General features: G+C 42.1%; 2 protein-coding genes across 18 annotated transcripts in view; both read left to right on the top strand.

Annotated features, from left to right (window-relative positions):
• AMZ2 (archaelysin family metallopeptidase 2) overlaps nucleotides 1-11,277 on the top strand; it is a 31,788-nt gene extending 20,511 nt beyond the window's left edge. For all 11 annotated transcript variants that reach the window (XM_043527696.1, XM_037914619.2, XM_043527692.1 and 8 more), the window contains 3 exons: nucleotides 8,518-8,681; nucleotides 9,992-10,168; nucleotides 10,977-11,277. In XM_043527696.1, coding sequence (XP_043383631.1) covers nucleotides 8,518-8,681; nucleotides 9,992-10,168; nucleotides 10,977-11,123 — 488 coding nt within the window. In that variant the 3' untranslated portion in view covers nucleotides 11,124-11,277. The remainder of the gene's footprint in view (nucleotides 1-8,517; nucleotides 8,682-9,991; nucleotides 10,169-10,976) is intronic.
• A 2,731-nt stretch (nucleotides 11,278-14,008) lies between these two features.
• Nucleotides 14,009-18,137, top strand: part of ARSG (arylsulfatase G) — an 82,054-nt gene continuing 77,925 nt past the window's right edge. For 5 of the 7 annotated variants that reach the window (XM_043527682.1, XM_037914607.2, XM_043527680.1 and 2 more), the window contains exon 1: nucleotides 14,014-14,274. The gene's annotated coding sequence lies outside the window, so the exon portion shown is untranslated. Of the gene's footprint in view, nucleotides 14,275-16,573; nucleotides 18,133-18,137 lie in introns of those variants that run through there. The other 2 variants (XM_043527683.1, XM_037914603.2) reach the window with 2 other exon arrangements.

The following is an 18,137-nucleotide window of genomic DNA, read 5'->3' as shown; positions in this document are numbered from 1 at the left end:
ATGGGATAACATGGTTTTGGTAATTAAATATTCATGGTAAATAGGCCAATGGCCTGTGATGGGATATTAGATGGGGTGGGATCTGAGTCACCCAGGAAAGAATTTTCTGTAGTATCTGGCTGATGAATCTTGCCCATATGCTCAGGGTTTAGCTGATTGCCATATTTGGGGTTGGGAAGGAATTTTCCTCCAGGGCAGATTGGAAGAGGCCCTGGAGGTTTTTCGCCTTCCTCTGTAGCATGGGGCACGGGTCACTTGCTGGAGGATTCTCTGCTCCTTGAAGTCTTTAAACCATGATTTGAGGTCTTCAATAGCACAGACATAGGTGAGGTTTTTTGCAGGAGTGGTGGGTGAAATTCTGTGGCCTGCGTTGTGCAGGAGGTTGGACTAGATGATCATAATGGTCCCTTCTGACCTAAATATCTATGAATCTATGATTGCTAGCAATCAAATCTAGTTTGCATAGGTGCTTCTGATTTAACTCATTCTTCAATTACCAGCTTATGGACCTGATATAGCAAGCCCTCTGTTTGCCAAACTCCCATAGAAATCAGTTTTCAGAGTAGCAGCCGTGTTAGTCTGTATTCCCAAAAGGAAAAGGAGTACTAGTGGCACCTTAGAGACTAACCAATTTATTTGAGCATAAGCTTTCGTGAGCTACAGCATCCCATGAAGTGAGCTGTAGCTCACGAAAGCTTATGCTCAAATAAATTGGTTAGTCTCTACGGTGCCACTAGTACTCCTTTTCTTTTTATAGAAATCAGTGGAATTGCCTTTATTTACACGTGTGGTGAATCTGGAATTTTTATATATGTTGATTCTTCCTTTTATAATTGAGATTCTTTTCAAACAGTATTTTGTTAAATAAGTTAGAATCTATGTTCACCTGAGAAAAGGTTCATAGTTAGGATTTTGGCCCCATTATGTATATTTTTAATTTAAACAGTATTTTTCCATTTCAGTGTTCTTTTTTCATTTTTATTTCCCCTATATTGGCCAGGTGACTCCAGAAATGAAGAATCTAAATTATTTATATATCACCTGTGAAAAAACCTGGCACAGGCTCCATGTCAGCAAGACACTTAAGCATGTGACTAAGTTTGTGAGTAGCCTTGTGGATTTGAATTAGACTTCTCACACATTTAAAGTTAGCCCCATAGTTAAGTACATTCCTGAACTAGGCAATACAGCTTAGGGCCCAATTCTGGGAGGTTTTGAAATGTGCTCATTTGCCACTGACATCAGTCTCAGGATTGGCCCTAATATGGCTATGACCAACAACTTGGGAAAACCAAATGTTAGTCAAAATATAAAACAACTCCAAACCAAAAATAAAACAAAATGAGCAAATGGAATAAGACAAAAATAAAACAGGACCAAAACAATGACCCAAATTCTAAACTAAATGCAGGGACCACGCACATAGGCCCAGTGCACAAGCTCATCCACTGATATCCAGAGCTGCCTTGAAAGGATGTGTTTCCCAGTGCTACTAGAGTCCTAACTTCAGAACTGCCTGCCTGCCACAAAATATGCCTTCAGAGTGCATTTTTATTAGGTGGAGATGACCTCTGAACCCAAAATGAGACAAGTATCAAGAACTAGATCTCTTTAGATGAAATAGAATAAACTTCCAGAGTTGCCTGGAACAGCCCCATCTACCCTTTTAGGTAACTTTTTAAATACCATTTTTATGATATTTTGTAATAGTGCAGTTTTAACACTGAAAAATTAAGCCATCAGTTGGAATCTCTGCATTAAAGTTGAAAGCTCAGCCTTAACTCTATCCCCTGCTCTTGTGCATTATAAAGTATGGTCCAATCCTGGGAGATGCTGAGAGACTCTGCAGCCAGTGGGAGGTGGAGGTGCTCCGGGTCAAGATTGTACATTGTTTGAGGCAAGGCCTATGTCTTCTGATTGATACTGCAAGGCACCTCCCATGCTTTTGGAGGCTGTAAAAGACTAATACAATCTATAATACATCCTGGAAGAGGTCTTTTTTTTTTATTAAATGTCAAAATGTCTGCACTGATTTTAATAAAACTTTATACACACACAGCCGCAAAATACCCCTGAGCTTCAACAAAGCCTGTAGAATTTCAGCCTAAAAGAAATTAATTTAAGAAAATAATTATTAATTGAAAAGGAGTAATTAGAATGGAAGTTGGAATTCCACCTGCACCATAGTGTGTGCTGCGTATGCCAGCTATGTGCTTGCTTATGCAGGAATAGCATTTAACAATAGCAATCTGTATTCATGTAGCTGTGCTTCAGAAAGGGCAGAGATTCTAGAAAGGAAATTGCACCCATTCTGTTCAGTGGCTAAGCATAGAGGGTGGGATCCATGAAGGGACTTAGGCATTAAAACACAACACAGCACCTCACTTCTGGCACCTAGAAAATCCAAGAATATCCCTGCCATCCACCAAGCTGAGTGAGGTGTCTAAGCTTCCTATACAACAACTGGGTAATTAAAATGAATAGATTGGGGAGGCAAAAATCTGTCTAAACCTGATGAAAATATAATAATAAAAACAAATAAGTTTTCTTCTCTCAGTCTTTCATGAGCAATTTAAACAGATTAACATAAAGTAAGGATCAAACATGTGGCTTCTGGCTTTGTAGTTGGTTGTTTTAATAATTGTTTTTTAATTGCATGGAAGTATGGATCATTGTGTTTGGTTTCTGTGACACAGACCACATCTTCAACGGTGGTCCATATATTTGTGACAACATTTGTTTGTGTTTGGTGTCCACTCAGATGAATGGTGAATGCGAAGCAAATGCTGTTTGTGCTCAAATTGCAAATTTTTCCATGGCCGAACAGTGGGTTCAAAGATAAAGATTTGGGGCTTGATTTCCCCATTGCTAAGTGTCCCTTTGGCAGTGGTGTAACTCCATTCATCTAGTTTCAGCAGAGTTATGCCAGCTTTAAAACTGGAGTAATACAATGGTGACTCAAGCCTGTGGCTGAGACCCTTCAGAAAATTGAGCTAATTGAGCATAAACTCCTGTGCCAAAGAAGCCCATATGCAATTGCTGAAATTTAACTAAGAAATAGTGGTAACTCTCCATATTATCTCTCTGACATTAAGTAGACAGAAAATGGCCCATTGTGCACCTTTGTTCATAATCCTGGTTTAGGAGAGAAGTCTGTAATCCCTTATTATACAGTAAATCACCTGATACCATTCCAAATTTGCAAACTCTAAATTTAAAAGCTGAGTGAAGTTTGAGACGTGTAAAATAATCTGTTGGAGTCTTTAACACTTTATTTGAAGTTTGTGGAGAATATTAATGTTGTAAAAACAATATTTTACATGCAGCACCAGGGGCTTTTTGACTAACTGCATGCGTTCTTTGGATGAACTTTAGTTGTTTACATGGTGTTTTATGCTGATACAATATGTGTATTTATTGCTAATGTGTAAAGTCTCATAATAAGGCTAAGTTTTGTCACGGATATTTTTAGTAAAAGTCAGGGATGGGTCATGGGCAAAAGAGAAAAATTCACGGAAGCCGTGACCTGTCTCTGACTTTTACTAAATATATCCATGACAAAATGGGGATCTGCAGGTCCCCATGCTGCCTGAAGTGGGGCAGCTGCGCAGGGGCTAGGAGCTGCCTGCAGCAGCTGGGGGCTGCCGGGTACCCCTGCCTCCCGCAGCTCTGGGGATCCCCCGCTGCCTGTGGAGGCTGGAAGCTACAGGGTACCCCACCACCCGCAGCTCCAGGGACCCGTGGTGGCCGGGAGCTTGGGGGTTCCCCGCTGCCCATGGTGGCCAGGAGTTTGGGGTTCCATCAGCAGCTCCTGTGGCAGTTGGGAGCTCAGGGGTTCCCCCGCTGTGGCTGGGAGATCTGGGGGTTCCCCTGCGGCGGCCAGGAGCTGTGAGTTACCCTGCCGCCTGTGGTGGCTTGGAGCTCCAGGGGCCGCCAGAGCTGGCAGAGGTACCCCACAGCTCCCTGCCCCCACGGGCGATGGGGTACCCTGCAGCTCCCAACCACCATAGGTTGGAGTCATGAAGTTCGCTGGAAGTCATGGATTCCGTGACCTCTGTGACTAAACTGTAGCCTGACTCATAATTGCTGTTGTGCAGATTTTCAATTAGATAAAATGTACTGGGAAAATGTTGAAGTACCCGTATTCAAAACCTATCTTATGATGACATCATGCACAAGTTTTGGAGACTCTCTCACCATTTGTAGAATTACCACTTGAGATCATTTCTGCAGGGCTCTTGCACTATAGAATTTAGCATTACTTCACCGTGGTAGTGAACTTTTACCCTGAAAAACTTTAGGTGTCCAGTGAGTTTAGGCACTTACAAAGTTTGATGGGAATTTTGTGGATTGCAGGGGAGCCAAAAGTATGTCTTAGGTGCCTAAGTACTGTTGTGAATCCCACTCCAAGTTCTCAAGCTACGTTTAATGTCTGGCAGTCTTCATTTTTTGTCTGTAAACTTAAACATGATGGTGAAATTCCTCAGAGGTGCTGAATAACTGTAACACCTGCTGACTTTATTGGGTAGTGTAGATGACTGGTACCTATCAGGATCTGTACTGTTTTGCGTCATGAAGAAAACCACACAGGGAAAATCATCAGATCTAAAGCTCATTAGGGGAATGTCCGAGCGTGACGGACACACAGCTGGGAAATGCAGAGCTAGAGCTCTCCTTTTGACCCCTAGGTATAGTGGGCACCTGCCCTTTTCGCTACTTGTTTATATTGTACTGCGTTTTCTTTATGTGCAAGGGGAGCTTTAACTGTGATTGTAATCTTACTTATTTTTTTTATGTCAGTCCCTCTCCCTGGGAATGGCTGTGTCCTTCTGGGCCATCTCTCTTAGGGAGACTGGAAAGTTTTGCTTTCACACACTCCATTTTAATGTTACCATCCTCCGGACCTTTTAACTCAACCGTCCTTCTGACAGGATACGCATGGATGGATGCTTTTTGGAGGCCCATCATTGCTGTTATATGGTCAGCTAGATGGGTCATTATAGGGCAACACAAGGCAATTCCTCCCTCGGGGCAAAGTTTTTTCCCCGTGTCACTTGTACCCCTCTCAAACCTGAGGAGTGAGAGCCAGGTGTGGAAGTCCCATGCTGCATTGCAGAGTTAAGGCCCTGAACATTCTTATGTGTGTACATTATTGTTTCTCTTTCTGCTTCTGCTGTACATAGCGCTTCTCTCTTTATTATAAATCAGCAATGATTCTCAGTAGAAACTTTTGATCACGTGGGGTATAGGCCTGCTGACCTCTTACATGCAGGACTCCTATTGTTGACATCAGGATTTTATCCTGCAGGAATAGATTTTCAAATGGACTGTTTTTGTTTTTTACAACATCCTGGGGTGGTTAATTTAAAGTAGGCACCAAATGCCCCTGATAATTACACACATGGATGTGGGGAAGAGAGCCTTGTAAATTGTGTCTGACACACCTGAGTCATCCACTCCTTTCTGAGTCACTGTGAATCAGTTGTGCCACAGAAGTCATGTTCCATTCTCAGTGAAGAATCGTGCGAGGCTCTGGCCTCGTGTCTTCATCATCACATTGCTAATTATAACATCCAAAAGGACATAAATAGCCTAGTAAGGTTCAGTGTCCCACTACGTTGTTTTTCACAGGGACCTGTCATACAGGAAACGCTCAATAGTAAGGTACCTTGTACTTCAATTATTCCTGCAATAATTTTGATTGGACAACTCAGAAAAATCAGCACAATGGGAATATATTGGACTCACTGCACGGAAGATCTGGATTCATTATTTGGAAAGGAAATGTACTGTATTTGTGGCATAGATCCTTTGTCGTATAATGCATTTCAGTGATATTGTCCTATGGTTAAGGTACAAGACAGGCAGCCACGTGTTTTGGATACTAATCCTGCCTTTGCCCCTGCTTTTCTCTGTGGCCTTGGACAAGTTACATAATCTCTCTGTGTCACAGTGTATCCCTACATGAAATTAATGTCTGTAAAGCATGGTAAGATGAAAAGACACTATATAAGTGCAAAATATTAACAGTAATAATTCATGTGCCTTTTTTAAAGACTGTGTGTGTGCACAATCATGCTCTATGGGACCCTAAGTATGTGTTTTCCCTGTTTTTGAAGATTGTATTACACTGTCAATATGTGACAATTATTTAGCACCTACATCTGCAACTCTTGCTCCTACGAGTAGTTCCACCGACGTCAGTGGGAGTACACAGAGGAGGAAATGCTACTCAACATGAGTAAGATTAATTGGGCTTTTAAACATGAAGGGAATCTGAGTGCAAGAGGGTTTTTTTGCTTTTTGTTTTTTTCCCCCAGATCTTTGCTCTGAGCTCTGCCAAACCCTTCTTTGACCAGAAGAGGTCGCTAGTAGTACATGTAAAATACTTTTACTGACTTCTGAGAGGTTGCTTTTACTTGTACTGCCTTCCAGGGCTATAAACCAGTAGGCTGCTAAACAGTAGCTAGCTTGCTCAGAAATTGATCAGGGTAGATCTACTTGTCCTTCTGTGCTGAGCCATAAACTGAAGGGTACGGTACATTCACTAGAACACGTGGCAAAGCAAAATGGTGATTTTAAAATGCAGGGTACAATGTATATTATTTATTTTGATGCTTCCCGTGTTTGAAGACTTCTGTGTATCTAACACAATGTAATCCAAAACATAGAAGTGCTCTTTTGGCATTGACTTAAAATAGCAAATCTAGGACTTCAGATTATTATAAGTTTCATCACAGTTGTGTTTGTGGTGTCTGTGACAGATATGTCAATTCCCTGCAATATCTTTCAGATCAGTAAGTTTATGTATCATTGTGGCCCATGAATTGTATGCAATTCCATGGGGGAGAGCGACCACAACTCCTCCAGGAAATAAGAACATAGGTGAAGAGATTAGGGAAATTCACTCAGGTAACACTCCCAGAGAAGTACCACCACCTCGAGAGGCTCACATATTCTGGTTCAAACTGGATCATATACATAAAAGGTTGTTACAAGGAGTAGAGAGGTAAATTGTTCTCATTAACCTCTGAGGATAGGACAAGAAACAAGGGGTTTAAATTGCAACAAAGGCAGTTTAGGTTGAACATTAGGAAAAACTTCCTAACTGTCAGGGTAGTTAAGTGCTGGAATAAATTGCGCAAGAAGGTTGTGGAATCTCCGTCATTTGGGGTTTTTAAGAGCAGGTTAGACAAACACTTGTCAGGGATGGTCTAGATAATATTTAGTCCTGCCATGAGTGGAGAGGACTGGACTAGAAGACCTCTTTTGTTCCCTTCGAGTTCTATAATTCTGTGATTCTCCAGAAACTAACAGACAAGAAAGGACTTTTGGATAAATAGCCTGAGTTTAAACTGTCTAAGGGCTACCTTTCTTATCCAGTAAATGAACAGGACCTTCTGTCCAAAGGAGGCCCTAATCCTTTGAAGGAGGAGTTGGAAGAACTTTGGCCTACTGAGTCCCTATAAGATTGGTGGGTGAGCTCTGGAGAGCTTATTAGCACGCATGCAGGTTCTTTTATTGTTTTAATATGTTTTTTTGTGTAATGCTTTCACCTGAAGAATAAATGTGCTTGCTTATAAGGAGCTGTGTGATAGCTTATAACTAGGACCCAGCCAAATTCACTGTCCATTCTGGTCAATTTCATGGCCATAGGATTTGAAAATTAGTCAGTTTCACATTTTCAGGTGTTTACATCTGAAATTTCATGGTGTTGTAACTGTCGGGGTCCCAACCCAAAAAGAGGTTGTGGAGGGTCACAGAGCTGTTGTAGGGGGGTCGTGGGATTGCCAGCCTCACATCTGTGCTGCCTTCAGAGCCCAACCGCTGCTGCAGAGCTTCCTGCAGCAGGGGGAGATACCCGGAGGTAGGCCTGATCTCCCCCTGAAAGCGGCTGTGCAGGGAAAGAGTATGTCCCATCCCACCCGGGCAGCTGGAGCCCAGGGAACAGTAGGAGTCCCTGGCTGGGGTGCCCCCAGCCCTGCCCCTCTCCCTCCCCTCAGATAGCTAGATTTCATGGGGGAGGACTTCTTCCATGGTCCGTGACATGTTTTTCACAGTCGTGAATTTGGTAGGGATCAACCTATAACTGCTGGCAATTACGCTGTTCATGAGTCTTCACAGGAAAACCAATGAGCAGACGATGGCTTGTTATAGTAGGGTGACCAGATGTCCTAATTTTATAGAAACAGTCCTGATTTTTGGGTCTTTTTCTTATATAGGCTCTTATTACCCCCCACCCCCGTCCTGATTTTTCACATTTGTTGTCTGGTCACCCTATGTTATAGGCAGTCTGGCTTGCTGGGACTATTACAGTGTAAGCAGGGAACTGTACAGAGTGGAAAACCCCTGGTCAGGAGGGAGAGAGAGATGGCTGCTCAAAAGAGGTGATGGCTGAGGAGCCAAAAGCCTAGTGTGGGTGCCTTCAAGAGACCACGGAGCGAGAATACAGGGGCAGTTGACCTGAACTGTGACAGTGTCTTCTCTAATAGAATTCCTTTTTGATTTCTTCTTAAGGAATGGGGATCTTCAGCTTTGCCAGGTATGACAGTGATTTTTATAGTGCGAGTTACAAAGGCAGACTGCAGAATATCAAGAAGCTTCCCTCAGCAGACTATTCAATTTTTGATGGCTATTATACTCCTGCAATCAACAGTATGCTGCTTCTGAGGTCCTGCAAGGTGGGTGCCTGTTGGGCTCTAGAGAGTTATTGAAAGTCTTACATTTCTATTTGGAAATAAAAATAGCTTTTGTTTCTAAGGGTTTAATTCTCCTCTTGCTGGTGTAAATCAGGAGTAACTCCAGTGAAGTCAATGGAGTTACACCAGTGTAAATGACAGCAGAATCTGTCTCTTCATCCTCGAGCCCTGCAGTTGAGATCAGGTGGGATGTTCAAGCTGATATTCCTTACACTTGTGTATATTACTCCTGGGGGAATTCTGCACCAAAAAAATAAAAATTCTGCATACAATATTTTAAAATTCAGCAAATTTTATTTGTCAGAATAACACTACATAATCACACCAGTTTCAATTAATTTGGTAATTTTTTAAAAAATACCTGTCAGCAAGTATGTCTATAACAAAACAGAGACACAAAAAGATTCCTTCAGAGTTAAAGAAACCCCTATGACAATCCTGTTTCTTTGTCCCCTCTCCCACAGAGCCCAGCTGGGGGCCAGACACCTACAACCCCTCCCCCCGCAGAGCCCAGCCATGCCCCCACACCAGCTAATACACCTGAAACTCCTATCCCCCCCAGAGCCGAGCCACAGAGTACCCCCAGACTGAATTAAATAAAATACAGTAAATCCTTAATTTGAAGGCCAGTAAACTCAACCTCTGTGGGTCAATTGGGGGCTGCGAGTCTTAGTTTGCTATTGTTTGTGAAGTACTTTGAGCTCCCTGGATGGTAACACTATGTAGAAGTGTGAAGAATTATCCTTTTAAACAAACATTAAAACATTTTTTTAATCCCTTGAGCATATTCTGGGGAGCGGGATATCATGTTTTTATTACAATAGTGTCTAGAAGCCCCAGCTGAAATTAGGGCCTCACTGTGCTAGCTGCTGTACAAACGCATAGGAAGAGACAGTCCCTAGCTCAGGGAGCTTAGAGCCTAAATCCACAATACAGAACAAGGATGGAAGAAAGTAAGTATTACTATCCCCATTTTGCAGCTGGGGAACAGAAGCACAGAGCAATTGTGCCTCACCCAGTTCACACAGGAATTTTGTGGCGGGGCTGGGAATTGAACACTCACCTCCTTTCCTTAACTACAGGGCCATCCTCTTCATTTTTCTGTAACTAAAATTGGTACCAGCCCCGTACCAGGTCTGTTGCTCTGTCTCGGAGTGGGTTGGAAGTGGAACCGTTTTATCATCGGCCCATTTTGTAAGGTGCTATAATGGGTACTGCCAGTGTAGGGAGAGTAGAAGAAAGAGGGGAAAATATAGATTACAATAATTTGCAAAATAAGACCTGTGTTTCAGACTCTGACCCATGAGATTGGGCACATCTTTGGACTCCATCACTGTCAGTGGCTGCAGTGTGTGATGCAGGGTTCCAATCACCTGGAGGAATCAGACCGGCGCCCGTTGGACCTGTGTCCAATTTGTCTGCGCAAGTTGCAGTCTGCCGTTGGCTTTCACATTGTGGAGAGATACCAGGTACAAAGATCTTGCTTACTAATGAAAGGATTTGCCACTGAGGAACAGACCACTTCTCCTGCGGGTCTAGCACCCTGCCAACAGTTGATGCTTCAGAGAAAGTGAGAATCTTCTTTCTCTGTCATGATGCACCTGACTACTTGTGCAACGCTATATATGGGGGAATTCTTTACAGATCGCTGTGGCTGTTTTCCCATGCCAAAGAGCATGACATTTGATTATCCAGTAATTAGCATGCATTATCCAGGCACAGGTTTTTAACCTTTTGACCCCTTACAGTGGTGAATCCCACAACCGTGCGCAGAATGAAGAAACGTTTTGCTTGCGTTTGTTTCTGCCACTTTAATTGTTTGAAACATTGCTATGGAAACTGTAGTTTGTGTCTGCTTTTTTCTTGGTGCCTTTTTGGTCCCCGATTGCAGTACTTACAAGACTAAGAAATCAGGAGCACAGACATTCATGGCCTCTGGAGGAAACTGTGGTTTGAGACATGCAAAGAAAGATAATTGTTTATGCAGAATACTGGCCGGTGGTTTATTGGAAACTAAGTGTTTACTTGTTCTACTAAGTAGTGAGCTAGAGAAGCAGCTACTTACACTGACAATTCTGTGTATTTAAGATGGAAGGCAGAATAGCTGTATACACAGTTGGCCTGTTGAAAAGATCCTAATCAATATAAATTGGGTTTGTTGTTACCAATAGAATATAATGGAGAGAGGGAGCGAACAATTTTGGAGTTTCTCAGTATTTCAGTTTGCAGTGTTCATCTGAAACATGAATGGCCATTCAGCTTGTGTGTCTTTTCTAGGCGTTACTTGGGTGGATGGATGAAGATAGTAGTGGAATAGATGCTGAACTCGGAAATGAAGCCAAGATGGGCTTGCTGAAACCTGTGGAAGCATTTAAGGAGTGTCGAGAGTGGGTATTAAAATGCCTTGATGTCTTGCAGAAATAAAGCTCTAGGATGTATGTAGTATCAAAGGGGAAACATACTCCTCTATTTAAAGTTATTTTCAGGCTGACTACTTCTAAAACTGTTGTAACTTGATATGGGTCATTCACTGTATTGTAAGGATCTGTAAATAAAAATCCATCCCTTTGTCACTGAACATTTTACCTTTATACCCTCCTTCCCCAGACAGTAACTCTTTCTTCCATGACCTTACAGTATTTGGTCTCTGCTGCTCTCATATCAGAAATCAAGGTACATTTTAATCTTAATTGCAGTAATGTACAGAAGCACATTTAACATCTTGTAAACAGGGCCTAACGTGTAGTTTTTAAAATATATATTCTAAATGTTTGCAGAGGATTGTGGTGTTTATTTTATTTAGATTTTTTTCTAGCATTGGAAAAATAGGAGCATTGGACAATGAGGAGTCAGTGGCCAAAACCCCCATGTAAGGATGACACAGTTTTCACAAGCAGAAGCTGCAAATATGGAACAGTTCTGCTCGTTCTCCAGGCACTGTCACTAAATCAGGGAGAGGAGTCCATCCCCAGTACCTGCACAGATTCCCTACGCAAAGGCCCCTAACCTGCAGTTGTCTCCGTCTGGGTGCAGGGGTGTGTTTGTGTAGAGTCATTTGCAGGATCAGGACCAAAGTGAGTTTTTACTTGGTCTTCTCCTAGAGAATCAGGAAATGGTGTCTGGGTACTTTAAATTAGGAACAGAATGAAAAGAACCTGGTTAAAAGAGACAAAGCAGTACAGATTTAATTGATGTGTTGTGTGTGATGGGTTTAATTTCCTGTGGCAGGGTATTGTTTTAATTATGGTTACCAAGACCCAATTATGCTTTCAATTTTCTTTATATAATCCTGTTAGGACACTTCCTTAGTCTGTTGCTGCTAAATTGCTTTCTTCCCATCATCACCCCAGAGCAAGTCTGGTGGGCCAGATTTCACACTGTGTACAATTTTCGGGATTATTTTTGCACTTTATTTCACAAAGGTACATTTGTGCTCCCTTCCCAATCCCTATGCATTGTGAGTAATTAGCTTTCTATTTAAATTTATAAATAAACCAATTTTATTCCAACGGAAGAAATATATGCCAAAGGAACATTATATGATTTGAAATTTAAATCAGTTTACAATGTGTTCTAATATTTATTGCTATTATTATTATTTCCATTGTGCCGTGCTTGTGGAAATGACACGTGACAGTTAAATAAAAGGACATAATCCATGCCCCATAGAGCTTCCATTCTGAGTCTGTGGTTCTGTAATCTGATCAATGTGGGCAGACTATATTGAATGGAGGGTGTGGTCTGCTCAGGAACAGGGATCTATCTATGCAGATCAGATTGCAGGATCGGGGCCTAATCCTGCAGGCACTTCGGCACAGGAGTAATTTGTCTTACATAAGTACTCCCATTGTTGTCAATCTGATTTCCTGGGTGAATAAAGTTTACTCACATGCGTAAGTGTTTGCAGAACAAGGTCCAAATCTCTCCAGGCCACTTAGCACCTCAGTTGTTAAAGGCAGATAAACCTTTATTTATGTTATTAGTGGATTTTTGTTTCCACCAATTTTGGAATAATCAATCCACACAGGATGTTCATTACATCTCTGCTTTCGTCCTATTTTTAAAGTTTGGCTTATATTTGATGACAATCACTAGGGATAAAACTATGGAAAACTCCAAAAGACTATAGTGGGTCCAAAAGACTAAATCTTATATGGATAAAGATTTTTTTTAACTGACAATATTTTAACAATTAAATGTTAATTTATGTTTGGATTTAAATACTCTGATCATTCACAGGCACCAGAATTTCTTCCTCTACATAAAAAGAAAGTGTATTCCCAGTCTCCATTTTCAATGAGTTTTAGTTTGAAATATTTAAAGGAGGTGTGAAGGTTCCTTATTCCACTAACACAGGGAGTGCCATAAAATGCAGAAAACATAGCTGAGAAATGGTGAGCGAAAGCAGAAAAATTACTTGTGCCCCAGTTGACTCTTTCTATGCAGGCTCAATTTATTTAACTCCATTTTATTTTTGGAAATAAGGAGAAAAAGTGTGTGTGTGAATGACTGAGTGAAGGGAAATCTTGCAAGGATTAAGTGGTAGTTTATGCATAGGGAAGGTAACTATGGATGGCAAGTTCACTAGAACCTCTATTTCCATGTGTAACATGAATATTCTCCTCAGCCAGGATTTTCAGGCTGAGAGGGTTTGAACGGAGAGGGAGAAATTTGATTTTAAATGTTTCATTGAAACAGAGCAAAATGCTTCCTCACAAAAGGTTGTATGCAGTGCAGTTGTAAGTGCTGTTGGTTCCAGGATATTAGAGAGACAAGGTGGGTGAAAACAACGAGATGTCCTTGTGGCACCTTAGAGACTAACAAATTTATTTAGACATAAGCTTTTGTGGGATATAACCCACTTCATCGGATGCATGGAGTGGAAAATACAGTGAGTGGGTATAAATATACAGCACATGGTACCTGCCATGGTACCTGCTTACTGTATTTTCCACTCCATGCATCCGATGAAGTGGGTTATATCCCACGAAAGCTTATGCCCAAATAAATTTGTTAGTCTCCAAGGTGTCACAAGGACTCCTTGTTGTTTTTACTGATACGGACTAACACGGCTACCCCTCTGAAACCTGTGACCATGCAAGGTAGGTGAGGTAATATCACAGAAGTTGGTCCAATAGAAGATACTACCTCACCCACTTTGTCCCCTCACAAAAAGAACATTTAAAACAACAACACAAATCACCCTGCTTTCAAATGACTCTCCAGATGAGTGAGACTGGAGGTGCAGGGCTAAAGATTTCTCCAACACCCAGTAGCAGAAGAGCAGTTCCTGGTTCTGTCTGTGTGGGTCATTGGAAGCAGGAAAAAATATTGCTCTCTTTTGTTGTGTCTGCCCTTAGACACACGAGTGCACATGCAGACGAATTGTTCTGGAGTGGGCTGGAAAGCAATCATAGGCTTCTGAGACTTCTGCTCCACCCATGGGTAGGGCAGTCAGACTGTGGTGGGAGGGGCAGGGCCTCTCTCTCACCCGCTCACACACGTGTCACGGGCTGTGCAGCGGGGAAGATTAAACATGGCAGGCAGGCAGCAGCAGGCTGCTCTCTGTACACCAGTGAGTGCACCAATCTTTATTTTGGCTGTATGGGGTGTTTGATTTTACACTGTCTTTTCCTGGTGGTGGTGTGCCAGTCTCTTTAAACCTGTTGCATTCTAGAACTTATTGGTATGAACTGTGAACCTTTGTTTTGTATCTGGGAGGGGGCATAATGTGGCCTAGGAGTTAGATATGGCCTGTGTATCTCTGTACAGTAATGTGTTTGCCTCTGCCAGATCTCTGAAGGCGCAGAGGAGGGCAGAGCGGAAGGTGTGGTTATAGCTGATAAACTCACAGTGCGTGTGTGGGTAGCGGGGAGGGTAAGGGGAAAGATAGGGGGAGATTCTAGTCCAAGCATATCTCATGGTTGGTGTGATATTTGTGATGATATATGTATAACTGAGGTGGAATCCAGATCCTGCGTTGTAAGACCTGGTTGCGCTAGTGTGGGGAGGGGGTGCAGAGAGTGGCTTCTCTCCCATTCCCACACACCCGTTGAGCAGCAGGGCAGGAAACCCACTCAGCGCTCAAGAGCTAGGCCCTGCTACTGCAACATCCTGGACACCGCTATCCTACAGAGCTGTAATCTGCTGGTTAGTGAGTGTTGCCAGGTGCCCAGCTCCTTGTACGTGTGCTGCAATGTGCAGCAAGATTTGCATATTGTTTCTTCTCAGAGAAGCAGTAAGATGTGCCCCACTTACTGCTGGCACTTCATGAGTCAGCCTGACCTGCACTGCTAAGATGACAGAGGATCCTTACATGAGGCCAGTACTGTCATACCCCTGAGCATGGCAGATAGAGCAGATAGAGAGGGCAGGATTTGGCTTTAGGCCTGTCTACACAGGGGGCTTATTCTGGAATAAGGTAAGGTGTGAATTCAAAATGCAGTCTGGAATAAATATCCACACTGAGAAGTGTTATGGAATAGCTACTCCAGCCGATTTCTGTTGTAGACAAACTCTTAGTTGTGACCCTTAGGTGTCTGGCCAGTTGTCAGTGCAGTGCATGGTGTCATAAAGGATATTTAGGAAAAAAAATCCAGCAACAGAAACCTACTGGGGAAGGATTTCTGTGGTTTGGACCAAATGGTGCAGTCTTTATCCAGGCAAAACCTTAATTGACTCCAGTGAGAGTTTCTCTTGAGTGAGGATATCAGGGTCAGGTCTTGCGATGGTCTGCAGGATTTACCTTATTATTACTTTGCATCTTATCAATGTGTTCATTCATGTCTCTGGATGCACATTATTCACTATGGTCGAGCATCCCATTAAACTGTTCACATTACACAGCAACCACCAGCCCTTGCTCACCATGAGGAAAACCCTCCCCTGCCGTAATGCATAGGTACACAGAAGGTCAGTAATCTCAGGCCCTGTCAAATTTCCAGAGGGAGGGGTACCCAGCTATGGACCTCTCCCCACTGAAAATGCCCTTGCTCCAATCTGGAGGGTGTGAAATAAAGGGCAGTCTGAGCATGGAGGTTGGGCTTGAGGCCCTTTGCAGGTAGTAGGGTTTCATGGGTGGAGATTCCCATAGCGTTTTCCTATGGACAGATGATCTCTTCCATTCAAAATGACAATTTCCCCTCTTCAGACCCTGCTACCACCAGCATTTCCATAAGAGGCATTTCGTTTTTTGCACCTTAGAGACTAACAAATGTATTTGGGCATAAGCTTTTGTGGGCTAAAACCCACTTCATCAGATGCATGGAGTAAAAAACACAATAAGCAGTATATATATTATAGCACAGGAAAAGATGGGAGTTGCCTTACCAAGTGGGTGGTCAGTGCTAACGAGGCCAATTCAATTAAGGTAGAAGTGGCCTATTCTCAACAGTTGACAAGAAGGGGTGAATATCAAGAGAGGGAAAACTACTTTTGTAGTGCTAATGGTGGCCAAGGCAATCAAGGTGGATTTCCGACAGTTGACAAGAAGTATGAGTATCAGCAGAGGGAAAATGACTTTTTGTAGTGACTCATCCACTCCCAGTCTTTATTCAGGCCTAATTTGATGGTGGCCAGTTTGCAAATTAATCCAGTTTCTCATTGAAGTCTGTTTTTAAAGTTTTTTTGTTGAAGAATGGCCACTTTTAAGACTGTTATTCAGTGTCCAGGGAGATTTGAAGTGCTCTCCTACTGGTTTTTGAATGTTACAATTCTTGATGTCTGATTTGCATCCATTTATTCTTTTGCATAGAGACTGTCTGGTTTGGCCAATGTACATGGTAGAGGGGCATTGCTGATGCATGATGGCATATATCTCATCGGTAGATGTTCAGGTGAATGAGGGTTTGTTGCAGGGATTGGTTCCTGGGTTAGTGGTTTTTCTTGTGTGGTGCATGGTTGTTGGTGAGTATTTGCTTCAGGTTGGGGGGCTGTCTGTAAGTGAGGACTGGCCTGTCTCCCAAGGTCTGTGAGAGTGAGGGATTGTCCTCTCTGCAACGTAAGTTTACAGAACAGAACGCCACTAGCCGTCACCTACAGGCCCCAACTAAAACCTCTCCAGCGCATCATCAAGGATCTACAACCTACTCTGAAGGACGATCCCTCACTCTTACAGATCTTGGGAGACAGGCCAGTCCTCCTCCTCTGGTCTTGTTTACTCTGGTCAGTTGGATGACAGGTTCATTATGACATCAGAAACCAAAAAAGCAACATCTAATGGGGAATTGTAATTTTTTTTATTTTTTGAGGGGGGTTCAGACATGACATTACTAATATTTCAATGGGAAAAAATTGTAAAACCTCATCTTTCAGGCCTTATTTATATATCATATAGGCTACAAACACAGATTTTTTTTGCCTTCTGCAAGTTACCCTATGTAACGTCCTTTATCTAAGGATACTGTATATGGATGACATTGGATCTAACGAACCAGACATCTACAAGAGAAGTTATTTTATAGTCATGGTTGAAAGAAACAAATTGTATACATGAACTAACTTAACTTGCAGATATAGTGTCTGAGTCTCTGTCTAGTACCTTTAGTAATTTGGACCAGTGCAAAGTGGATGTAAAATGTTACCAAATAAGAATGGTCGTGTTTTTACTCCACTTTGCTCTGGTTTAAATGATTGCATACAGGGCAATAGCCGATGTGATCAAATGGAATTACTTTAAATCGAGGTGGGGGAAAAAGTTAACTCAGAAAAGAAAAATATTATAGTGGATGGCACTGTTACAGTTTAACAAATTTTTTTTTCTTAGCATGTGAGCAAATGTGCAATCTGTTATAGTTTTGTGATGCATGTTCTTTTTGGGGAATCTGTTGCAAATAGCATGTTTACTGTCCACCTTAATCTAAACAGTTAATTCTTGTGGCAGAGTTGCTTCCTGAAAACTGGCTATTGGTGTTGAAACTGGGATTTTTGAAAGAAAGGTTTGCTTGCATGGTGTTTGTGATCACCTTTGTTCCAGGACTGATGTATATAGTATAAATAAAACAAGTCACATTAAGAAAGTGCCACAGATTTCTCCTCCAATGAATAACTAGTAATAGTACTTACTGCCCACTTTCATGCTATGAGTTATTAATTAAATAGGGAATTGTGGGAGGGAGTGGGGAGAATTGGGTTAAATTAAATTTAATATAGTAAGAACCAGGGTTTTGCAGAAGAGAAAGTTAAAGCCTCAGGAAGTGTTATGGCCCTGTGCAATTTACAGTTTTACTTTTGAGGCACCAACCAGCTGCTTTGTAATATAACAAATATTCTTCTCTAATTCACTGAGACAGTATAATTACATGTGTTTAGATATGATGTTGATCCTCAAATGTGTATATGTTATTACAGCACAGTTACCTATCAGAATGATGCACTGATTATAGCCCAGAGTACAGTGGTACACATTTTACAAGAGCACCAGTTCTCATTTAAGGTCAG

The sequence above is a fragment of the Chelonia mydas genome, chromosome 14 (assembly GCF_015237465.2).
Source record: "Chelonia mydas isolate rCheMyd1 chromosome 14, rCheMyd1.pri.v2, whole genome shotgun sequence".
Taxonomy (NCBI): domain Eukaryota; kingdom Metazoa; phylum Chordata; order Testudines; family Cheloniidae; genus Chelonia; species Chelonia mydas.
Note: the sequence above shows the minus strand (reverse complement) of the source record. Positions and strands in the feature narration are given on the sequence as shown.